This window comes from Cololabis saira, chromosome 2 (assembly GCF_033807715.1).
Source record: "Cololabis saira isolate AMF1-May2022 chromosome 2, fColSai1.1, whole genome shotgun sequence".
NCBI lineage: Eukaryota > Metazoa > Chordata > Actinopteri > Beloniformes > Belonidae > Cololabis > Cololabis saira.
The window spans coordinates 14,507,078-14,533,248 of NC_084588.1; the positions used below are offsets into that span (position 1 = coordinate 14,507,078).

General features: G+C 41.5%; 1 protein-coding gene across 2 annotated transcripts; it reads left to right on the forward strand.

Annotated features, from left to right (window-relative positions):
* Positions 1-1,557: 1,557 nt before the first annotated feature.
* On the forward strand, positions 1,558-25,321 carry jph3a (junctophilin 3a). 2 transcript variants are annotated; one of them, XM_061738814.1, is made up of 6 exons: positions 1,558-2,904; positions 14,530-15,310; positions 17,611-17,735; positions 19,180-19,802; positions 19,923-20,414; positions 22,086-25,321. In XM_061738814.1, the coding sequence occupies exons 1-6, from the start codon at positions 2,523-2,525 to the stop codon at positions 22,164-22,166; spliced, it is 2,484 nt and encodes an 827-aa protein (XP_061594798.1). In that variant the 5' UTR covers positions 1,558-2,522; the 3' UTR covers positions 22,167-25,321. The 2 variants fall into 2 exon arrangements, with proteins under 2 accessions (XP_061594798.1, XP_061594788.1); XM_061738804.1 differs by having other exon boundaries at positions 19,180-20,414.
* The last annotated feature ends 850 nt before the right edge of the window (positions 25,322-26,171 follow it).

Consider the following 26,171-nt stretch of genomic DNA (forward strand, 5'->3'; position numbering starts at 1 on the left):
CAAAAATACATTCTTCACGTATACATGATGTGAGGAGTCAAAAATATAAATTTACATTTCTTACTTACTTGTGTAAGTATTTAAAAACACCTCATAGTTGAAGTATTGTCAAGTGAACAATGATATGGTTGGTGCAGAGATCTCAGAAATTCATGTCTCAAATATGGCGGACTTGGTGTTTTGGGGTTAACGAGCTCGGTGAAGCCTGTGGGCTCAGATATAGCTCTGGGGTTTTTTGTATTTCTCAGCGCATCGCACAACTTGACCTGTTTAATTTGTTGGCATGTCCACTTCTGGGAAGTACCGTATTTTCCGCACTATAAGGCGCACCTAAAAGCCTTACATTTTTTCAAAAGCTGACCGTGCGCCTTATAATCCGGTGCGCCTTGTATATATATGGATCAATATTGAGGTCTCGCAACCATAGACATATATACGTATTTTGAGCGACGAAAAACAATAAAATATATTTAATATGTCACGGTCACAATAATCTTCCAATTTAGAACTAAAATATTAAAAACTAACACAAATAAAATACACTTCAATTAAATACTTAGTTTTTTTTATTTTCCCAAGCCACTCGGAGCCGCAGTATAAGGATGAAAGAGCCGCGGGTTGCCGACCCTTGGTCTAATGGATGCATAACGAAACCCCAGCCTCTACTGTAGCGCCTTATAATGCGGTGCGCCTTATATATGGAAACGTTTTAAAATAGGTCATTCATTGAAGGTGCGCCTTATAATGCGGAAAATACGGTACAAAAACTTTCTGCAAAAAGTTTTCTGCAGGTGAATAATCGTAATCACTGCAGAACATCAAACTCTGAAGTGTTTGGAAATGTTTTAAAAGCCTTTTTCAGAAAACGACGTGACTATTGCGTCAAATAGTGCAGCAAAAATGTCTCCCCTGGAATCATTGCTGATGTCTTTCCCTTTTTGCATTGTGTTAACACACACCACCGCTCCCTCCCACAGTCCAAAACATATGTGTGTCAGGTTAAAGGGTGGATGTGTAAACTGCCCATGGGGGTGTATGTGGTGTGTGATGGACTGGCCACCTGTGCAGGTGCACCGTTCACCTGAGCAGAGCCCGTCTCTGAACCTGGACAGGAATAATCAGGTATATTATTGATGGGACTAAAAGAGGGGGCACTAACTTTTGTACATGACTGTACAAGATAACAGATGAAAAGGAGAAAAAAAAGCAACAACAACAATTAACTGTAAGATAGAGTGGCACAAGATCAATGAGTGCACAAACCTCCAGTTATCTGGAAAACAGATTGCTGAGTGACCAGATTTCCGTCTGGGAGGTGAAGGAGGAGGAGGAGGAGGAGTGTGAAGGCCGGAGAGTGAAATGAGGCTGGATAATTAGGAGAAGCAGCCTGTATCCCCAAAGGGAAAGAGCAGCGAGCTCTGAACATGCAGCTATTTGCACCATCCCTCTGTCTCTATCTCTTTAAGAGCCACCAGAAGGAGTGTGTGTTGGATGTGTGTGTGTGGTGTGTGTGTGTGTGTGTGTGTTTGTGGGGGAGGGGTATTGGCTGGGGTGGAACAGTCCTGTAATGAGCAGATTTTAGAGAGGAGAGAGATAGAAAGGCTGGAGAAACGAGAGGAGGGCATATGACTTGGTGGGATTTCATCCAAATTTAGGCGAGCGCTGAGATGCGGCGAACAAAAGGAAAAGCAGAGGAATAATTTCTGCTTCTGCATCCTCATCCTCAGCAGTCGTCTCTAGATCCCAGGCCGAGCTGAGAGGAGAGAAGGAAGGGGAGGAAAAGGGAGCCAGAGAGATAGTCACACTTGGTTATGTCTGCCGAGGTGTGTGTGCAGGGCTGAGTGTGTGTTCGCCTGATGATGGACGTCTGTCTCTAGCTGGGATCGCTTGTTTTCAGGCCATGCTTTAGAGCCACATCTTCAACTTCTCTCTCCTCCGGTGTTTTCTTTTTCTCCTCTGTTGTTGTTGTTTTTTCCGATGGTGCACCAGCGCAGCAGCATCCCTGTCCTGTATCCCACTCTGTGCGGCATGAGGATGAGGGGATGCTCTAGTGCTTGATTAAGCCGAGCTCGGTCGCCGCCGCTGCTCTGTGGGCCTGGAGGACTGCTGGAAAAGCCTAGGCCTCGCTCGTCTGGAGCGTCCCGCCGCACGGCTGAGGCGACGGGCCTGCCAGGCTGCGTCGAGCGGGAAGGTGGAGGAGGATGAGCGGCGCTCCGAGCCCGCATGCCCATGGGGAGCAGCATGCACGGCAGCAGCCTTCGTCACTCCAGACCCATCACTGAGGATTGGATTGCTTTTCTGTCGCTAGGCAATGCTCTTCAGGTCCCATCCGGCTGTTTTTGAACGGAGGAGCCGGCGTCTTACGTCCCTAAATTGAAAAGGAGAAGGAGAGCGAGGCCCTGCACCTCCATGCTACCTGTTTGGAACGAGGCCTCCTCCCTCCGTCCTCCTTCTGAGTGAAGCACGCCCAAGTTCTTGCTCTTTCTTGACGTTCTAAGGATTTGCCTAAACCTGTTTCATGCATGTCCACTGGAGGCAGGTTTGACTTTGATGACGGGGGGTCGTACTGCGGGGAGTGGGAGCAAGGGAAGGCCCATGGCCGCGGGGTCTGCACGGGGCCCCAGGGTCAGGGCGAGTATGCGGGGGCCTGGAGCCACGGCTTCGAGGTCCTGGGCGTGTACACGTGGCCCAGCGGGAACAGCTACCAGGGCACCTGGGCGCAGGGCAAGCGGCACGGCATCGGGGTGGAGAGCAAGGGCCGCTGGGACTACCGGGGAGAGTGGACCCAGGGCTTCAAAGGCCGCTACGGGCAGCTGGAGAGCACGGCCAGCGGGGCCCGGTACGAGGGCACGTGGAGCAACGGGCTGCAGGACGGCTACGGCACCGAAACCTACTCAGATGGAGGTAAGGACGCTCTCAGACCCGCTGCACGCTTCCTACAGTTGAGTTTCCCACCCCGCCGGCGGAAAACGTCTGTACTTTTCCACAAACCTCCTCTTGAGCGGAGCCCGAACTGGAGCAAACTTGCTTACTTCTCCGTAGCACATCTCCACAGCAGGCTACATAAATAACATGTAGGTCAGATCCACATGCACAAATAGATTACCGAGAGGGCCTACCACGCACAGCGGCGGGGGCCCAGCGGGTCACGGGGCCAAAGTCGCAATCTTCCTAAAGTTCAGCCACAGTTTTACACCCAACGGCTGCACCTTCAGCGTCAACTGCAAAACTGAAAGAAATGAAGCCAGACAGCTTCAAAGACGCCAAAAAACGCCCCGAAAAATAAGCAAGGCTAAAAGCTAAAGCTAAAAGTTCATAGACGATTCAAAACGAGAACAAAATGATAAATGATAACCAACCCGAATCTGAGGTTCAGGAAAGCTGGATTGCGTCTAGATAGATAGACCGCCTGAACCGCCAAAAATCACATGGAATGTGATTTATTTCCCAACAGAGGTGTTTTCAAATGTAATTCCAACTATATTTAGCTGATAACAGCTCAGATCGCTTGCGTCATTTGCGTCATTTGCAATGCAGCATCTACTAAACAGATTACAAGATTGAAATCACCACCGTTTCCTCTATTTTGTTTGGTGGTTTTGACATGACGGACCGTCACCATGACAACAACAGTCTCTAGGACTCTCCGGTGACACCGCATGACCGCAGGAGAGAAAGTTGAAAAGTTCAGTTCGCCACCCTTCATTTTAGACTGATTCGACACATGTAAGTTACCTTAGCAACTATTTGGATCAGGAAACATCAGATCTGATCACTTATTATAAAAAATGTAAATGGTCAATCTGAAAGATTGGATTGGGCTCATTTATAAGTAAAAATCACATTTAGACTGAAATCAGAAAAGGTCCCATAAAAAAGACACAAAAATTGTGCAAAAAAAGTGACAATTAGGCAAGTGAACAGAACAAAAATCAATTACTACAAAAACAGAATAAATGCAGCATCAACACAAAATACACTGAAGACCACAGGACACAAAAAGAACGAACAAAACGATAAAAGGTCAACATTCCCGGGAATATTCTAGCTATCTGCAGACATAGGACCTTCCCGGCAGCTAGGGGCACTCGGGCTACAGGGTAGCCTCAACGACGTATTTTGGGAGAAATAAAACAAACCATTTTCATTTGTAGCTTTGTAGTAAACATTCAGTTCTCCTCTGTGAAGCTTGTTAATCATCCCTCCACCCACCAGACATGATGGGGTCCTAAAGGGTTTCCTCTGAAATCTGTGTGATTACGTCTTTCTTTGATAAAATTCCAATGTTGATGGAGTCAGAATTTGTGTTTATCTTTTTGCATATTTATTATTATTATTATTTGCATACTATTTGCATATTATTATTATTATTATTTGCCAGTTTATGAAGTCAAAATGTATTTATTTTTAGTAAATTTGCAAATCCGTAAAGTTAAGATTTCCGTTTATCGTAAAGAACTGTGAGTTTATTAGAGTCACTATTTTCTCTTCTTCTGTGATTTTATGAAGTCCAAATTCCTTATTTTCTTTCATGAATTTGAACATTTGAAAAGTTGGAGTTTTCCGATTTTCTTTTGCATATTTGCGCCAGACTTTTGCCATTTTCGCCAGAAACTCGTGAATTCATTCTAAACTTTAAACTTCTCTTTTGCAAATATGCATGTTTATAAAGTCAGACTTTTTGTTTTTAGACTTTTGCCCCGTCCACACCGTTTAGTTTGTATTTTTTCCTTGTTCGGCTCTGATAAGCTGTTGAGATGAACGAGCCCCTGAAAAGTTCCTGTTAGCTCGCTGAACTTGAATTTGAGTGTCAGCCACCACGCCAAAACCTTGATCCGTCCACGTAGTGCTGGGCGGTATACCGGTTCATACCGAATACCGGTGTTTATTTTTCTTATGATATGAATTTTTCATATACCGTAATACCGGTGAGTATGTACAGTAGCGGACACAACGTTGGGAACGCCGCGCGGCGCTACGTTCCGCCGCGCGGCGCAGCGGAACGTAGCGCCGCTGGACACTGTTTGTGAGGGGACTGTTTAGCAGTAGTGATGCACCGATTGTTCGGTAACCGAAACTGTTCGGCCGAAAATGGCAAAAAAAACACTTTCGGTGTTCGGTGGAATAAGTGGGAAAAAACGGCGTTGTAATATAAGGAAATAGACTGGCCGCTCCCGTAACGGTTGCGCACCACAAACATAAATCGTTGGCCAACCAAAAAGTAACCACATAAGAATTTTACCTAACATTCACCAGGAGGTGGAACCAAAACAACGTAATGCTGGGAAATTAAAACATGTTCAGTTTTTTATGTTCAATAAATATTTTCTACCTTGTAATTTTGTAAAAGATCAGTCAGACAACACTTAAAGTCTTAAAGTCTAAAGTGTTGTCTGACTGATTCTCTCACTTCATTAGAATCATAAGTTCCGCCACTTCATTGTAAACGGCATCATTTTGTGAGGCCATGCAAACCTGTATTTATACTAGTGTGGACATTAATGTTTTTCTACAATATTTCCTCCTCATGACAGTAAAATAGGCCATTCTAAGCCAATTTACTGCAGCAATTCCTTTCCAAATCATTAGAAAATGTGGTTAACACCCAGTTGTGCATGAAAAAAAAAATACCGTGATATACCGTGAAACCGATATAATTTTGAAAAATACCGTGATATAAATTTTTGGTCATACCGCCCAGCACTACGTCCACGTCCAAAACATTCAAATAAAGACAGAAAAACAATCAGGCGTGAAAAAGTTTGTCTAACATCAGAAAGAATTAACTGTCATCTCTCCAATTAAGACCAGACCTCACCTCTCCCCTCATCAGCAGCACAACATCCCCTTTAATATGTCTCCATGGTAACCAGGAGACGGCAGGTCAGTGTCTCTTAGAGACCTCCCCCGCCCTTCGATTGGCTCTCTGCTGCTGTCAGTTCTTTTTTGTTTCTTTTTTTCACCTGGTTCGTCATGTCGGCGGGTCGATAGCCGACGCTGCCCCCACCTCCTCCTCCTCCCTCCCTCTCTCCGAGGACCCGGATGAAGACGAGGCGCGTGCCGTCTCTGCTTTGAAGTCTGCTGTCCTAACTTTCATCCTTTACCATGAGACGTTGAGGTGAAGGAAAAGCAAGAAGGAAAAAAGACTGCGTCACGCAACAGCTCGGCTCCTCTCTTCCGCTCACGTGCCAGACCGCCGACTGAGGAATCTGGCACGCACGACCTGACACATTTTCCCCAACCCAGTAAATGTGCAGGTTTTCTTCGTTAAATGGAGGATTTTAGACAACATTTGCACTCTTTTCAAAACAACGAGCGTGTATTGTTTCTGTGGCTGCAGAAAAGAAATCTGTTCAATTTCTTATAAACACATTCAATTCAGCTACAGAGCAGGACAAACCCTTATTACCGCCCCAATGTTAACGGAGACGTTAAGATTCTGTGTAAAATGGAAAGAAACCAGAATGCAAACCTTATAAATCCATGTTTTAATCAAAAACAGAACGTGAACAATATGTCAAATGTACCATCGTGATGGGACAGATGGATGTTTACAGCTGTGTGGCATCCCTTCTGCTTTTGAGGGTCCGTATCTATCTGGGGACTATAGGAGACCAGCTGATGGAGTTTTAGGAGAAGAGTGTAAGAAAATAAGATTCAAGTTCCTTAACAGTCCTGGATCTTGGTTGTTGGCTCTTTCATTTCATAATTCACCAGTTGTTTCCAATTGGTAAAAGGCCTGGAAGGCAGCCAGACCATTTCACCGCCCAGATTCTTCACAAAGCCATTTTTTTCTAATTGATGCAGAATGTGGTTTAGCATTGTTCTGCTGAAAGATGAGAGATCTTCCCTGAAAGGGGAGCGTATGTTGCTCATAAACCTCTACATACCTTCTACATCCCATATTTCCTTTCCAGATATATATTGTCCATTTCATAGACACTAAAGCACCTCCATACCATCAGAGATACAGGATTTTAAATACCCTGTATTGGTGCCATTTTCTGTTCAATAATTTATGCTCATATTTAGTTATTATTTTCGGATATATTTAGTATTTGTATATTATAGAATATCTATGATTGCGTTATAGCTGCATTGTTATTTCCTCTTAATCTTTCTTAATCTGCATTCAGTTTACTGCTTGGCATTTTCTAGAATGAATAGCCAATAGGAACTGATGCTGAGCAACAAAAAAAGGGCTGTGTGTTGGTCATATGGAGAGATCTTTATTAAAGACGGGGCGAACACACTGTTTTCTACCGTCGTTCAAACTTTAACAAGTGTAGACTCGTTCATCCCGTCTGACTGAGTGGTTATTTGCATGGATCTGAAGAAAGAAATGGTCAAGAATCTAAACACGACATTTAGCCACTACACCCTGGTTCTTCTCTCTTTTTGGTCTGTAGGAGACAATGTAAATTTCTCCAAAGAAAATTTCACAAATGTATTTTTCTGACCACAAGATGGCTTTCATGTTTACTTCAATTCATTTTAAATGAGCTGTGATTCAGAGAAGATGGTGGCTGTAGTGGATTTTGTTCACACGTGGCTTCTTCTTTGCATGATGGAGGTTTAACCAGCTTTGTTGGCGACACTGTGAACTGTCTTCTTGAACAGAGATTTCTGGAAGGGTTTCTGAGACCATGCAGTGATTTCCACCACAGAATCATGTCTGGTTTTAGTGCAGTGGCTCTCGAAAGCTCAAAGATCACTGATATATAATACTGATGGTTTACCATCACTTTAGATATGAAGAGATTTCTTCATATCTAAAGTATTTTCTAATTTATTATGTACTTAAGATCCTCAAAAGGTTATGCTAAGGAACATATTTCAGAAATTGTTTCATATCTTATAACACAACAATTTTCCCGGATTGGTGAACCTCTACCCATCAGAGGTTTTTTATACCCAATCATGTCAGAGCTGTTCAGATTAAACCTGATTAGTTGTGCGATGTTCCTCCAGGTGTCTTTTTAGTACTGCCTAATATCCAGCCTTTTCTCAACCCAGTGCAAATTTTTAAGACATGTAACCATCAAATATGAAATGAGAAAATATTTTTTCTAATTTTCCACATTTGATATATTCTCTGAGTTTTAATGTGAATAAAATATGGGTTTATGATATACAGACCATTGCACTCCGTTTTACTTAGTTTAAACTGTAATTATTGTGATTGTAATACTTAAAAATGATTATATTTTTACATTTTCATAATTTCTCTTTTGTTTGGATCATTGATATGTTAATTATTTTATCTTTTTTGTCTCAGCAATGAAATCATTGGATTGTTTTCTTTTGTATTTCTCCCTCTGTAAAAGAGTTATACAAAAAGTCTTGGACAGGTTTCATAAAGATTTTACCAGCAGTGCAGCATGGCCTGGATAAAATTTTCACTTCAAGAAAAACTATTAAATCATTAATTTCTGCATTTACCATTTTATTGTAAAGTAAATCCCCAATATTAAGACCCAGCTGTTGTGGCAGACGTTCTGAGGCCGTCAGTCCATCGCAGGGCCTCATATACAGACCAACAACCATGCACACTCACACTCAGGGGCAATTTAGTGGGAAAAAATATCAATATCTCTTAGGTCATCAGTCATATTCATGTATTCATGCTTCAAATGCAATAGGTGAAAAAGCCCCAGTTTTCATCTTTTAGTGTTGCATAGTAACTGCAAGCTTGTAAAATAACAGAATATACTGAAGGAATCTGCAATGGTAATCCATGTTTTAGGGTTTTGGAGGCTTGAAAAGGTTCCTGGAAGATTACTATTGGGAATTAAGAGAGGAAAAAGGGATTATTTGCTGTAAATCCTCCTGACACAAGGCAGGGATGAACTTTGGGAGGTCTACACACAAGAAAAAATAAATAAATGAATAAAAACATAAACATTTGAAGCATCAGATTATCTAACAGGATTTAGTTTCAGCACCACGGTCAGCTCCAGTTAGATTTCAGTTATGAAGCAAAAACCAACTCAAACTCTGGGTTCAGCCGTAAACAGATCTTATACAAATCTGTCGAGCGTTCTAGGTTTAACATCTCCAGATTAAAATAAATACTAGACAGTCATGCATTAAGGTTTGTTCCCCCTCCTAATCCTATATTTGTAGTAATTTATCTGTGTCAAAACAATAATCTATGTTACCTGGTGAGGTACGTCAGGTCATATTATGGTGACCAAAATCTTTTCTGAACCATGCTATTAATACGTTTTTTTTTCTGCTTCAAAGTTTGACATTTTATCATGGTGGTCAGATTGGACAGATCCAGACCCCAGTGGTCAGTCAGGGAACTGCAAAGTTTTCTCTACTTCCTGAGTGGATTCATCCTGGAAGTTAAAATGTTAGAGCTTGCCAAAAACAAATACAATAAGGTGTAAGAATGATGTTTGTACCATAACATTAAAAATCATTGTGTTGATTAACAGAAGTCATAAGTAGTGGAGTCGGTTCTCCAGTCAAAATATACATTTTTGTGTAACATCGTCATGAAAAGAACCTTTTTGCGTTTTGAACTCCTTTTCGTATCAGACGAGCAATCAGAAGACACACAGAGAAATCACTAAAGTAAACAATCATGACTTGTAGCTTGCCTTGCGTTATTGGTTTCATGAAGAAAGTGTAGACAGCTGCTAAAAGGCCTCTTGTAAAATAAACTACAGCGTGCTCAGCAGTAGCGACTGCTGCTGGGATTCTCCTTGACATGGAACCGACGAGCCAAGACTTTAACATCAGGCCGTCGCATTTCATGTCCAGAAATATGACACTGACCACCTTGAGTATTTGAAAATAAAAGGAACTTGACTGTGTCCAGGAGTTCTGGAACTGCTGCCATGTAGCTGGAGAGGAGGAGGTTGTCCTTTATCTAATCAGCCAGATCTTAAACAGTTTAGGCATAAAGATTCCTGGCTTGTTTTTTTTCTTCTTCTTTTTTACAAAAAGTACATATGTGCCAGATTTCTGTTGTTATTCTGGGTTTATGTCAATTGTTTCTTTTATTTACTCTCACAGCTCTAAAGCTGTGCCAGTATGCTTCAGTTGGCAGTGTACAGCACTATTTCAAAGATGGTTTTCTTGGCGTTGTGCTGAAATCACATAGATGGATTAACACTTAACCGTTAGAGCTGCTGCTTGTCACTGAACATCTTCCTCTATAAATATTGTCTCTTTATTCATCTGTATCTTGTCTCGGTTCACATGTTCTTATTTCAGCATGTAAGCAATGTGAAAATATCCAGTTACAACATTGTGAACCCTGATTTCAGTCGAATGATTGTGAAGCTTCAGTGCTGAATTACAATAAATATTAATATAAATAATACAACTTTTTTTTTTGCTTTATCTAGTTCATTTAATTTTTGCTTCATAACAGCTACATACTTAATATCCTTTACATGTATTTACAATAAGCTACAACCTGGACACAAAACTGTTAACTGCATATTTGCACATATATATATATATATATATATATATATATATATATATATATATATATATATATATATATATATATATATATATATATATATATATATATATATATATATATATATATATATATATATATATATATATATATATATATACACATATACATATAAAGGCAAGGGAATCATTGAAACAAGAAAAAATACAAAGGTGACCATTGGCTTTTCTTCAACCAGCTGCCGAAATATTGTCGAAATATTGTCAACAAAACTTTTCCCACTTCTTACTATTTATTTTGTTGAGAACTAAATTGTGATTCTCCAATGTTAAAAAAATATATGTTTTTATTACATCATAAACATTACATAAGGGTTTAAAGTAAAAAAAAAATAAAGATGAAATGTTCGCCAGATGCATATTAAAACTATACTCCAAGAAGTTACTGTTGTTTTTTCTTCCCAAAACAAATTCTGACTCAACTATTTTAGAATAGTAAAATTAAATACCAAAATACGGAAAATGGAAGGTTTTGCAATGAAGGAAAGAAAGAAGAATCCAATGTTGCACCAGATGAAATAATGACGACAACTTTGAACCAGCCACAGAAATAACACTAGCAAAAGCTAATTTGACAGCTTTATACAGTTTTAATCATTACAAATTTAAAAAGGGAGTTCTGAATGTTTTCATGATGGAGAAAGATACAATAAAATAAAATACAAGTTTTCTGAAAATGTTAACTAGCTTGGTAGCTTTAGAAAGCTACTGAAATAATAATGAAAAACTTTTTTTTTTATCTTCTTACAGTTCCTTTTCTTCCAAAAATAAATTATGATTCAGCATCATTACAATAAAAGGGATTTTCCTTTTAAATGTTTAAAAGCAAAATACGAGAGTTGAATGTTTTCATGACGGAATGGAAGAAACGCTGTATCAGATAAAATGCTAACTAGCTTCTTAGCTCCGACAGCTATTGAAACAACAAGCTTATTCTCCCATTTGTTACTGTTTAATTTCTATTCATCCATTTTCTAGACCTGCTGTTTATTTTTCTTCCCAACTAAATTAAGATTCTGCAACAAAGAAGAACAAAATCACAAACTTGAATGTTTTATATAAGATTAGATTAAAAACTGCGTGTCAAAGTTTTCAGTCCGGCTTCCCCGTTAGTTGATCCTGTTAACAGCTTGCGTGAGACTTTTAACAGATGAACCGTCTGATTTCCTGGCAACTCCGAGCACATATTAATGCAATGAGATGAAATAACTATTCATCTCCTTTACGATTACCAGATGGCATGCATGACCATTCCTTTAACAGTCAGTACATTTACAGTTAAATCGTGCTATGGTTGAGCTGGGGCTCTAATTAGATGACTGTCTTTGTACCAATATACTGTCGGTGACTCAGCTATGACCGGAAATGATATGCCCCTTTCAGCTTGTTAGTGTCTGAATTATTTAATCACAGACCAAAAAAACTGAGAACTTAGCTGGGGGCAGACTGACACCACGTTGAACCGTAAATCGGACTTCTCCACAATGTGGATGCATTCAAGGCTTTCCTTTATTATTATTACTATTATCATTAAATTGACTATTGTTGAAACTCTCCGCTGTTACAGACTTCTTCCTTTCCTGTGTCCCATCTTCTTTCTTTGAGTTCCTGGCGTGGGAACTATGGTCGACAGAGATTCTAGGCCAGTTTGGATCCGGCGTTTGTTATGCAGGACCCATCTGAGATATTAATAGGCTGAAAAACTGGGTTGTCTGTTTGTTCCATATGGACCCTGCTTGGGCTTCAGGGGTTTGCCCACAGGCTTCTGGATTCAAGCTCACATAGGATTAAAAAAAAAAGTTGCAGTTCCTCGGCTGACCAACGGTTTTGGAGCTGTCTGCAAACTCATGTAGATCTCCACTGCCCTCCATGTTAATATGTGTAATTTTGCTTCAGAAGCAAACATATGTGCAGCATAGTTCACATTTTCTTTGTACTACATTAGATAAAAATGATACAAAAGAATAGATTTATGTTTAATTTGGGGTGTGTTTGAGCCAAAGTGGACTTACTGGTAGATGACAATGAAAAAAATTATTTTTGAAAATGATAACAAAGCCAAACTTGAATTTGCCAAATGCATGTTCACAACCCGCAACGCTTCTGGGAGAATGTCCTTTGGACAGATGAGACCATTCAATTCAATTTTATTCATATAATATCTATTACAACACAACTTGTCTCTAGGCGCTTTCCTGAGACCCAGAACATGACCCCCGAGCAAAACTGGAACTTCTTTTCACATCAGCTGTATGTTCACAAACAAAAACATGAAGCCTTCAACGAAAAGAAGACTGCATCTACTGTGAAGCATCACAGGCTTGGTTCTGTTCTGAAGCTGCTTTACTGCGTCTGGTACCAGGTGGCTTGGATCTGTGCAGCTACAATGAAATATGAAGACCATCAGGAAGTTCTGGAGATAAATGTGCTGCCCAGCATCAGAAAACATGAGCTGCGTCCGAAATCCCATACTTAAACCCTAATGAGTAGCAAAAACAGTATGTGAGATTTTTTAGTGCGTCCGAAATATTAGTACATACACACATACATAGTATGTACTATCCATACTCATTCTGGAGAAATTTATTAGTGTGGATTGATGGACACTAGCTAAGCAGAAACTTCCCACAATGCAATGCAGCGGTGTTTGGTTGCTAAGTGCTGCGCAGATACGTATATGTCATAAGTATAATATTAAGTATAATAATATTATTATATAATATTAATATTATAATATTCGTATATAATAATATTATATAATGTCATCTTGTTTTGGCCAGGATAAACGGGAAAGAGCGGAGCGGTGCTGCTACTGCTGCTGTGACAGGAGTTGTTACCATGGTAACAACTCCTCCTCCCAACAGCAGGAAGTGCCGTGTGGCTCTGAGTAGTATGTCTGAATTGATGCATACTACTGATATTTACTCAAAAGTGTGCCAAACTTAAGTATACTTTTTGAGTATATACTGTTTAGTATGGCATTTCGGACGCACCGATGGTCTCAGTCATGGGTCAAGACCGACTCAGAACTGAACATTGGACTATTCTGGAGTGTTCTTCTATGAGTCCTGATCCAAATATCTGTGTAAATCTGGAATATACAGTCTGGAGAAGAAACCCTTCAAAGCTGACACAGCTGGAGATGTTGTTTCATGAGGACCAGAACACCTGTCCACAGGTGGACACGTCTCACTGACAGTTACAGAAATTTGAGGGTCCCATCATATTTCTCCAGTACAGTGTCTCACTTTTTGTCAATTTCAATTTATTTCTGACCTCTGCGGGTTTTTCTTTCTTCAAAGATACAAGTGCGGTAAAACAGGCTGTGAATGAATGAACATATGGACATTAAATGTACACTGTAAGAAAAGCCCGTAGAAATTACCGTAAAAAACTGTGAAATAGCAATGGTGAAGGACCGTAAATGTTACAGCTGAAAATCTTTGTTGACATTGTGTCAGAGTTTGTCTGTCTAACTGGTAATAACTCATTTAATGAAGACATTATTCAAAGAATTCTATGATAGTATGTAGATGTTTATTTCACAACAAAACACAGCTATTAATACTACAAAATATATTACACAACACACAATCTTTTAATAAAATAAGCGGAAAAATTCAGTCAAATTACTGTCTTATAATCAGGCTTTTACCGATTAATAATGCCCCTATTTTGATGTTTTCCAGTGAAATTTAATGGGATTAGATGTAAAATAAGCAATGGCTGCACGTAAATTGTACAGGAGAAAAATAGCTTTAATGAAGGTATAGTCATGCTAATTTGGCTGAAAATGGATGTTGAATTGACCAGTTTTGTACGTAAATCGTATGATGTTATTTTGTAAAAGATTACAGTGTGAAATTGTAAAATTTAAAGGTTGTTCTGTAATGTGTTTTACAATCCGCTGTATTTTTTACAGTATTATTCTGGCAACCACAGCTGCCAGTTTTTTTCCGTAAAAACAACGTTTTTTTTCTTACAGTGTAGTGCATATTGCTAATGTCCGACTGTCTGCTCTTTCAGGAACCTACCAAGGCCAGTGGCTGGCAGGGATGCGTCATGGCTACGGTGTACGCCAGAGTGTACCGTACGGCATGGCAGCCGTCATCCTCTTCCCTCTGCGCACATCCATAAACTCCCTCCGCTCCGAGCACAGCCACGGCCCTCCGGCGGTGCTGGAGGACGGCACCGCCACCACACCCACGGACGGAGTGGTGGCCGGGCTGGCGGGCAGCCCAGTGGGCCGCGGTGGCTTTGCCCTGACAGCTCCGAGCGAGGCGGAACGGCAAAGGAAGAGAAAGGGCCGCTTCCGGCAGTCCATCCTCAGCGGCCTGAAGCTACGGCGCTCCGAGTCCAAGAGCTCTCTGGCCAGTCAACTCAGCAAGCAGAGCTCCTTCTGCAGCGAGGCTGGCATGAGCACAGTCAGCTCTGCTGCGTCTGATATCCACTCCAACGCCAGTGAAGGCGAGCAGGGCGCCCCCGTGGACGCCACCGTGACTGAGATGTACGCGGGAGAGTGGCGGAGCGACCACAGGGCCGGCTGGGGCGTCAGCCGGCGCTCGGACGGCCTGCATTACGCAGGTGAATGGTCAGGGAACAAGAGGCACGGGTATGGATGCACCACCTTCCCTGACGGCACCAAAGAGGAAGGGAAGTACAAGCAGAACATTCTGGTGAGCGGAAAACGCAAAAACTTGATCCCACTGAGGGCCAGTAAAATCAGAGAGAAGGTGGACAGAGCTGTGGAAGCTGCTGAGAAGGCAGCGGACACCGCCAAGCTGAAAGCAGAGATCGCCATGTCACGGTAAGATGTTCCCGTGTGAGAACAAGACATTAATGCAGCAACTATAGAAATGTCTCTGTGATATGCTGGATCAACCTCATGCCACTAAAAGGTCAGACTCAATCATTAAATATCCAAGGTTGTTCATTTTAAAATGAGCACAAAGCTTCATGCATTGTTATATACACTCCATGGTCTTGAAGCACGTTTTTCTTTCTTCTGGAATGCAGCCATGTTGCTTTGCTACTCGTGGTAGTACAATGATTAAATATGAGGAGGTGATAATGGCTAGCCATTGGCTGAGCCAACTGTCAATCAATCATATTAGAGATATATTTAATGCTTTATATAAACTCTCCTGCCATGATACAAACCCGCACCCCCCTTTCCCCTCAGAGTTGTCGTGGATGGGAAATCAAACGACTGAGACTAAAACATTTTTTTTTTTTAACCAGGCTGTAAATATGTTTATTTCTGCTCTAAAGTTGGACCTTTTAACATGGAGGTCAACAGAGATTGACTCTCTTTTGGAGCCAGCCTCTAGCCATCAGTCGAGGAACTGCAACGATTCTTGCTTCCGGATGAGACTCAGTCCAGAAGTTAGATGGTTGGCGCTTCGTTTTTGCCCCAGGACCTCAGGTGGCAAGGAGCGTTTGACCCAGTTCTGCAGGTTTCTTTGACCCACTTTTGGCTTTGACTGACAGCATTGACTAAATGTCTAAATGAGGCCACATATCCACCGGACATGACCCAACCCTTCACTTTGGGCCACGCCGAGCCCTCACAGCAATTACCGTATCCCATGTCAAAACCAGCATCTAAAATCTGGACCACATTTGGCTCATAAAACACATGGCAAAACCCAAGTTTGGCCCAGCTCGTGAACTGTGGGACACGTCTGGCCAGAGACATAACCAGAGCTGTGGGCACCAAACGTACCCACATCTAGAAAAGTTGTAGGATCTGAAAATGTCCCTCCTGATCGAAGGGACAGCACCAGTGGTTGCTTGCCTTATCAATCTGTCTTTGAATGCAGCTGGTTAGCACTGCGACCAATCAGAGCAACAATCAAGGTGACGTACTCTAGTGAACGAGTCAGTGGCAGAGTGAGTAGTGTAGAAGAGTAATCATTCATCTATCTTACAAAGGAATGAGTCCTTACAAAGGACTCTCTCTAAAGCAGCGATTGATTTGATTGGCTCCCCAAGACTTTAGGGCGTGGTTCATGAGCTTTAACGCAGTGGTCCCCAACCCCCGGGCCGCGGCAAGGTACCGGGCCGTGGGTCATTCGGTACCGGGCCGCACAGAAAGAAAAAATTATTTCTGTAGCCCCGACTGATGATGGATGAATCTCAAACTGATGGTTCACAATGTTTTTATTCCTTGGATGTGCAATAAATACACTGCAAACACACCGTAAGAGCTATAAAGGAATAAAATAAAATAGAGTTAGTCTTTCTACATTCACTACTTTCTACTGCCGTTAAACTTTTACCCTTAAAGTCCGAAGCGCTGGATGTTTACAAGGTCTCGGCGAGACGCCTTCAAAATAAAAGCACTAAATATCGGTCTCGTTAATATATAACAAATAAAATAAAAGCCTGGCTTTAAATAACGTTAATGAGAAAACAAACACAAAAACACATTTATAGAAATACTCATATTAAAAGGTAATTTACAATTTCCATTATTTTATTTAATTTTTTCGAAAATTATGTTTTATTATTATTATTATTATTATTATTATTATTATTATTATTATTATTATTATTATTATTAGTATTATTATTATTATTATTATTATTACTATATTATAGAGAAAATAGAAAAATCTTGTCATTTTATTTAGTTTTTATCCACTACACCTTTAGATTGGGCCGTGAAAATATTGTCAGACATTAAACCGGTCCACGGTACAGAAAAGGTTGGGGACCACTGCTTTAACGGATGGTAGCTGATTTACCTCCAAAGCAAATTTAAATCTGCTAGCGTTGCGTCTTGGTTTCTCGTCTACCCAAATGTGTCTGCTAGCAGGGACATATTTCATTTTCGTCATTAATGTAGTTATCTAATCCTACATGTTAAGTATCAAATAGAATAGACACTATTTAAGTAAAATGTATGGAATCAGCTTCTGTTCAAAGAGTCATTAATAAATGACCACAGGTTAAACTCCAACGATTACTAAACTTCGTTAATCTAAATGTCTGTGAGTGATTTTATGATGGTCACATCAGAATTGTTGTAGATTCAGGATGAATGACATGGAAGCTGCAGCGTTGTGACCAGTTGTGACTGCTTTTTGTGTACCTGCTGCTCAGGATGAGCCACGCTCGTGGGAAGGCGGAGGCTGCTGAAGGAGTGGCGCAGAAATCCATGGAGGAGTGCCGACAAGCCCGGATAACTGCCAAAGAGCTCTCACCCTCCTTCCACATCTATGGCAATGGTGAGAGGACACACTGTTGAAGTATATATGATTGCAATGAGTTCAGACTCGGGTCTAAACGCAACATAAATCTCACTACTTGACATTTCTCCACAACGGCTTATATAAAATCTCTGATCAGATATTAAGATTTTCTACAGAATTTTTGTAAAGCAGTTTGTTTTAAATCTCAGAAGAAAATAAGAGTTGAATAACATGTGAAGAAAAAAGCTAATATTAATGTGGAAAAAAATGAGGAAATGAAAATAAAAGGAAAAGTGCTTTTGAGGCGTCTTTTGTTTTATTGTGAAGCTCCAAGAATGGCAGGAACTGAGACTGGAACAAAACCAGTTAGTTAATTTATTCTGCACTGGATTACTGGCTAATCTGTGAATCTAGATTATGTTACCTTTTTATTCATTCTCATCAAATCTGTCCAAAGCGACTTCTCAACATAAAACTTAGATATATAAGTAGAAAAGTAATATCTAAAAATGTCTATAAATATTTAAATCCTATACATGCATGTGGCACAGGACAATCCACCCCTTAGTTGTCATGGATGTGAAATCTAACTGTAGAAACAAAAACTGTTTTTTGAACCAAGCTGTAAATATGTTTCAGCTGTAAACTTTACTTATTATAACATTATAACATAGAAGTCAATGGAGATTAACTCACTGTTGGAACCCGCCCTAGTGGTCAGGAGAGGAACTGCAGGTTTGCTCAGCACTGGTTTATGCCAGAATCACAAGGTGGATTTACCTCATCTGTTTTATTTTTCATTCTCCCTGTTTGCCAAGACAGCACATAGATAAATTAAGATTCTTCAACATATTAGTGACAGTTTTTGTTTTTCAACGCGACAAAGATAAACTTGTTAAATGTTTTTATGATAAACAAAAATATGAATCATTAGAAAGGAACCGTGCTACTAAAAGCTAACTAGTGAGCAGTATAGCTGTCTGTGTTGTTAATGGTTGATTCTTTCACCAAATATACCAACAGACCACGGCCTCCTCAAGTAAAGTGTCAGGCCCCGACATGTTAGAAAGATAATCGTTTTATATCAGAAATGTGATATAATAATGTTTTTCTTAATGTTTTTCACACATCTGCTTTTACACAAAACTTGATAAGGGCTTAATTATATTATTATTATTATTATTATTATTATTATTATTATTATTATTATTATTATTATTATTATTATTATTATTATTATTATTATTATTATTATTATTATATGTCAGACCCAAAGGATTTACCCGGGAGAATTCAGATAAATTCAAGCATTCATCTTCATATTCCAACTTAATGCAGCCCAATATTAATTTAGTTTGCAGCTCCTTCCCTCCTTTTGTTTCCCTGCTTGTCTGTGACAGTCCAACACGGTCGCACTGTGGGATTTTCTGTGGATCGGTTCCAAATCCATTCACTCCTGCTGCTCTCCTGTTTTTCGCAGGGCTCGAATGTCAGAGGCCCAAACACCAGGACGCCAAGGACAAAGACCATGAGGTCATCTCCACAGGAACAGACAGTCCGGAGCTGTGCACTCCGGACACAACGCCGCCTGTAATAACACCTGATCTGAGCCCCGTGCTGAGCGTTCCCACCTCGCCCCCTCGCAGCCCGCCCAAACACTCCCATCGCCCCAGAAACGCCTGCTTCAGGAGACAGAGTGCCGTGGACGACCACGGAGGCGCTGAGATCCAGGTGCTGGTGGAAGGGCGGGGGATGGATCCATCCAGGGGCGGGACTAACAGTTGGACTGATGACATGTATCCGGACCGGGGAGGCAGCAGCCGCTCCACCACACCCTCACTTCTGGAGGAGCAGGAGGGCCAGATCAACGGCTACGAGCAACCCCCTTTGTCCAACCACAAACCCCGCGAGAAATCCTTGCCCAATCACAAGTCCCGAGAACACGCCTCTTCCTACAGAGCCTGGGAGCACTCCAAGCCGTCCAAGCATGTGGCCTCCAATCACAAGTCAAGGGAGTACACGTCCTCCAACCACAAAACATGGGATCATTCTTCCACCAATCACAAATCCTGCGAGCATGCCTCTTCCAACTACAAGCCGCAGGTAAACACGTCATCCAATCACAAGGCCTTGGAACACAACATTTCCAATCACAAGACTTTTGAGCATGCTTCTTCCAATCACAATTCTGACGATTATATCTCCTCTAATCACAATGCAAAGGACCACATCTCTTCCAGTTACAACCCTCGAGAGCATGTCTACTCCAACCACCACCCAAAGCAGCACAACCCCTCCAACCACAAACTTAACGAGCATGCTGTAATTGACCAAAGGCTGGACGGCCTCACCGGAGGGTGGACTCCTGAAAGCACCCTCAGGTGGAGCCCCGCCCACTCACGCCTCACCGAGCAGGACGAAGAGCGGATGAATGACTATACGGTCGATATGAGGCTTCACTGTCCGGACTCGCAGATGACTCTGGGTTTGGGTCAGGACTCCCCGGCCCCCAAAAACAGCAGACTGCGATCCCGAGGACTTCGGCCGGTTCAAGAAGGATCCATGGACTCGGTGCAGATGCTGGACAACCTGAATGTGGGGGCAGAGTTGGAGGAGTGGCCGCTGCACAGGGACCTCACCCTCTCCCCGCCCCTAAAGTCTCAGCCCATCACTCTGGAGCAGGAAGGAGACCATCTCACCCTCAAATCAAACTCAGTGAGTTCACAGTTTGTGTGCTAAAGAGCTAAATGAACCGCTCACATGACCAGATGATAACAGAATATTTGTAGTTTACGTCTTAAGAGACTTTCATGCTCAGTGTTTGAAATAGATACGGACAGAGCATCATACGTTGGTTTCATCCGTGTTTTTGCACGTCATCTAGGTGCTTACCAGCATGGACTAAACAGAGAAATACCCCCAGATTTAGATCACAGGGGCAGTATTGAGTCAACTGTTAAGTCACTAAATGACCTAACTGCGTTTATTGCCTTAAATTATATCACGGGAGCTAACATTAACTAATGTTAATCATAAATATCATTATTTATAGCCTAATGCAATGATAAAAGGTACCCAATAAAATCAAATATTCTCCTTAAAGGTAGGGTAAGTGATTTTTGGATGACGTCACATCTGTTGATATTTTGAACCCACAATTACATAACTTCCATTTGGGGCTTAATGAGGTAATAATTCAATTTAGTTCAACTCTAATAAGGAGTGGATTGCATTAGCATACCTTAATGAATACAAGAGGCACCATGTGACCACAAAATGGCTTTAAAAGGTAAGCCACAAAGAAAAACAAGATAGGACTGCATATGGCTGGTAGGTGTTGTACACGTCATAATCTGCCCATGAAGAATCCTGGTTTAATTACTGATAAAATCAAGTTTTTCTGTTTAGAAGAATCAATCATGAGAAATGATCTTGATGTCGCCAGGTCTGCTTTTCAACCGAAGTATATTTCCAGTCTTAAAATAGTAAACTGGATGTTGCTAGCTCCTAAAGTATTTCCTGATCTCTAAATGTAATCACATTTCATTCTCCAAGGGTTGATGTTTCAATAAACATAGATGAATGTTAGGTCGTATCCTTTTCACACGTTATGCCAAACAGGACTTTTAATCTTTGGACGACGTCACATATAGGCGTTGTCATATATAGCTTACAGGGAGTAACATTCAGCCACATCGTGTCCTTTTGAGCGACCTGCTGCTCTTTTTAAGTTTCACTCACAATAATGCAGATATTGTTTTCTCCATCAGTGGACATGAGATCTTTTGTGTCTCGGATGGTCCTTATAGTATAAATCTATATGCCATCACCAGAATAACTGGACGGTGCCACTGCAGGTTTTTTTTTGTTTTGTTGAGCGGAGGGAAAGAGTTCTAGCAGTAGATTGTGTTTTAGCTATTGGCTGCTTGCAGCCAATCAAAAGGCCACACCTTTGGAGTCGTAGGCCCTCACATTTTTATTTCAACAGACTGGTACACTTCACTTTTTCACCAAGACTTGGATGTTTTACAACATGTTTTCGATCTCCCGTGAAGCTTATTAGCATTTACTGTGTATAATAAATCTGACGTCCATCTTTTGGCGCATGTCTGTCAGAGAAGAGTCACGCGGAGCAACAGAGCAGCGGCAAAGGCCACCAAAATCATACCGACAAGTCACTAGGCTGCAGAAATAGTTACATGCTAATACACGAAGGAAAAGCAATTAACCTACAAGAACCAAATCCTGATCACTTTAAAGTTACCATCCGTCTTAATTTGGCCTAATCAGCTCCTCAGTTGCTCACATTTCCGTCCCGTGTTTCCTGTGTGGTCATTTGTGCAGTAATTGGATTAACTGATTCTTTCCTCTTCTTTTGTCTTCCAGGGCTCCAGCTCTGTACTGGTGGTTATGGTCATTTTACTCAATATTGGAGTAGCCATTCTTTTCATTCACTTCTTTATTTAAGCCTATGAAGGTATGATCTATTAAGACTTATTGATAACTACGGTATATTATATTATTATTACTCAGATGGATGTCCTGCCTATTCGACTGGAGCCCCGAGCCCGACTGACGGACACAGCAGAGCCTTTGTATTGTTGCTACTGATCTTTTCATCTCTGTTGAAGCCCGTTTCAGTTTCTACGAAACCGCCCTTCCTTTTCAAACGCTTATTTTGAGCTTGCAACCATGTGCTAGAAGATGATTGATTCAAGACCAACGTGAAGGTGGAGAGAGCAGCTTTAATGGGGACATGCGTGCATGGGCGTCCGTCCCTGATACGTCTGCAGACTGGAGGTGGCTCAGACATTGTCGCCCATTTTTCCATCAGTCTAGACGAAAATATAGCCACCCTTGTTTCCTGATTATCATGAGGAACATGCTAACCAAGAGCATGGCGCATACTCCATCCTTAACCCCCTTTTGCCTTTTCTCCCTTTCATGTTTTCAGTCTCTATTCGCACTATGCGCTACATACAAAACTATGCTGCAAGAGTAGATCAATTTTAAAGGGCTTCGTCATACCTCTTTCCTTTTCTCCCCCAGACGATTTACACGATCACACACAACCATTGCATGAGGCTGTGTGAGGTTTTAAAAAGTGCATTTTCTATCCCTTTAACATCACAGTTCCGTCCTCCATTTATACGGGCCCATCCGGTACCGTTTATCGGCTCGGCTGTCGGCGCCGGTCCACTTCACTTCCAGCCAGATCTCAGAATCTGATCAGATTCTCGTTTGAGGCTCCAAATCCAACGTAAACACAGGCCTGAATTCATGAGGGGTGGAGTTTTACGTCCGACCACGCAAACACACTATCGCACGCAGAAAATGAAACTAAATCCTGACATGCTGAGAAGGATTCAGCCTTGCCCCTTTGTACAGCCTTGAGACTGTTATGTTATAACCACTAATATATATGTGTATGTGTCATTATTATTATTCAACTTTGTTACTTTTTGCAGTTTGCAAGACAGAGAGAATGATGAGTGCCTCGTATTTATTCATTTTTCCTGCGAATACTTTATTTAAACACCGAACAGAGACAAAACCTCCCACGTGGGCAAGCTAAAGCTCGAGCCCCACAGGACGCGCAACTGCCCCGGCCCGGCTTGGCGGCGGTTTTGCTGGGACTGTGGATCGTTTTGGAAGCAGAGCTCTTCCAGTTGCTGCCTCCTCAGATGGATTTGTGAGTTTATACGTTTATCCGTAGGCTCAGAGAGTGCGTGGGAATCGCGCGGTAGTCTGCTTGTTCAAAGACGTTCATCTATTTAAACTTTTGCTAGTTCTCAATTCTAAATACAGCAAGTTTGGTCTTGTGTGCTTAGTAGTTCGTGCTTGGGAAGTACAAGTCGTGAGAACGTACGTCGGAGGACAGGAGGACACATTTCAGTTTACCTGAGCTGGAGCAGAGGCGTACCGGTGTACGCCATGTCATCAACTCCACTAGCTCCACCAGCAGGCTAACGTATATAAAATAGCTGAGCATAAAATAAACAGTGAACATTAAAGTGGCTAAACTGTTTTAATTGGTTTTTATGCGCTTGTACATCAGCCACGTACAGTAGAAGTGAACATTTTATAAAACTCCAAAAAGCTTTTCGACTTCTAAATTGAACTATGTAGTTCAAATCTCTTCTAAAACCCTCTGAATTGTTTACCGACATATCTGCGGTTCAGCGCCAACGCGTATTTTTAGCAGAGCGGAGCAGACGGTGGCTTCGGGGACGCTTCTGAAGGCCCTTTTATTTTCAATGTTTGAAACGGGTATGAAGACGGACGGAGTTATCTGTCCATATCCTGCGTTGATGTCGTCTGTCGTTTTGCACCATGTATAGGTCAGTGGTGTTCAACCCTGGTCCTCGAGAGACCCTGTCCAGCGCGTTGTAGATGTTTTCCTGCATCAACACAATTGATTCTAATCAATGATCGTTATCAGCTTGTCATCAAAGTCGGCACAAGTCTGTTAATGGCATTTGTGTCAGGGTGTGCTGAAGCAGGGAAACTTCTTAAACATGCTGTATCGGCGCTCTCCAGGACCAGGGTTGAATACCACTGGTCTAGGTGCTTACACATACAGATGAAATGATGCATTACCACCAGAAGTCACTGGGGCAGTGTAGAGCCAATCTCTAAACTAAACACAAGAAAATGGGCGTACATCCTAAACTATTGTAGATTACGTTGGTTGTCAATTTTCAAGAAAATTCAAGACGATGATTGTCCATTTATATATTGACGTCCATTCAGTAGTTCCAATTCAAATGAAAGATCTCCTCTGCAGTTGCCATGTTTTTTTATATCAGTAGTTGACTCGTCACTGCCCCCTGGTGGATGCGTTGCTTACCTACCTTATGAACGTAGACTTGCAGAGGTATGTAGGCTAGTGGTGAAAACAACGTTTGGAATGGACAGATGTACGAATACAGAGCATAAACTCGGCTAAACTCGCTCCATGGCGCTTGCTAGACTAGACGTATCAGCTAGACTAGACTGTCTTCGATTAACACCGCTCACAGCGGTTCTGCGTCCTGGGAGCCTTGAGCTTAAGAGGAGACAAAAAAAAAAATGAACTAAGCGGACCATCACCCCTTCTCCTTCCCCCTTTTCATGCAATCAACCAACCCCCACCCCGAACTTGAAACGGCATGCACTGTTATGTCACTCTCTCCTCGTCCCCCTTTTCGGACCAGTCACAAAGTGAAAAGTGGGGTTTCTACAGTTTCCAGGCACTTTTTTGGCCAGATGAGTTTTGTTTTTGTTTGTTTGTTTTCATTTTTTATTTCCAGCATGTTTGTTAAGCCTGCTCAATCTGGTGTCAGTTTGTGAGATTCTCCCTCCTGTCTCTTATCCAGCAACACAAGGCTACGTGAGACATGGAGAGCAGTGTAAAATAAACGCTAGCTTTTAACTCTCAGTGGATACTGAAATGTCCCCGAGTTTCTGAATGATATAAAAAAACAAACTCTCTCTGCTACTGTATGTTTTATACTTCGCACCAAGTGGCATCATCATGTTGTGACATCATTGCATGCCCGAGCATGCTCTTTCTTACTCTTTGGTTTAATGAGGTTGTTTCGAAGTTAATGTGGAGAAAATAATGAAATGTTTGAAATTAATGAGTTCGGTGTGGTTATTCCTGTTTTTAAAATGATTCCAGTTCGCAAAGGCAGTGAAGTAAACCACGTCTACTACCCAGTTTACATGTGGGGCCCATCGGAGATAAAAATGGTGGTTAATAAAGATTGACTGGTTCCATATTGTGCCACATGTGAATTATCCACTTGGGTTTGCTCATTTTTCACCCAAACATTTCACTTGGCGTCAACATGGAATCAGGGGACTGTCCAACATTGGGCCCTATTCTTATCTCAGGTGGGCCCAACATACAAATGTTGTTTGGGTACCACAACTACCAGATACTACGGGCCAGTTACACTGTTGGTTGGCCTGTACTTAAGCATGGTCCAACCTGAAAGGCAGTGTCAACAGTACCGGACGAATCACTCACATCTCACAGATCCCAATCTGTTTCTATGGAAAGTGAGGAAGTGTGGCCAAATCAAGGAATCTTGGGTAAGCTGAGTGTCAAGGCAGTCAGTGTGTCACAGTGTGTATCCAATTCACCTTTATGTTCAACCATTGTACCGATGGCTGAAAATAAACAAAGGAATTCAGGAGGAAGTAAAATGCAAGATCCAGCAGAAAGGATTATAATCAGGTAAGATTACACAATAACAAAAAAGGCATACTTATCCTTCCTCAATCTTTTAAATTCATGTAATTTAAAGAACATTTTAAAAATAATTACATCCTCGAGTCTAATCATTGCTTTGTTGCAGCATACTGCTGCATTTATAGCATTTCTTCCAGATGAGATCTGAAGCCATTTGTAACACACTTATTTTGAATTGCGTTTACAATGTGTCTTTAATGTGTCAACCCCCTTTTTATTTCAGTTTAGACTTA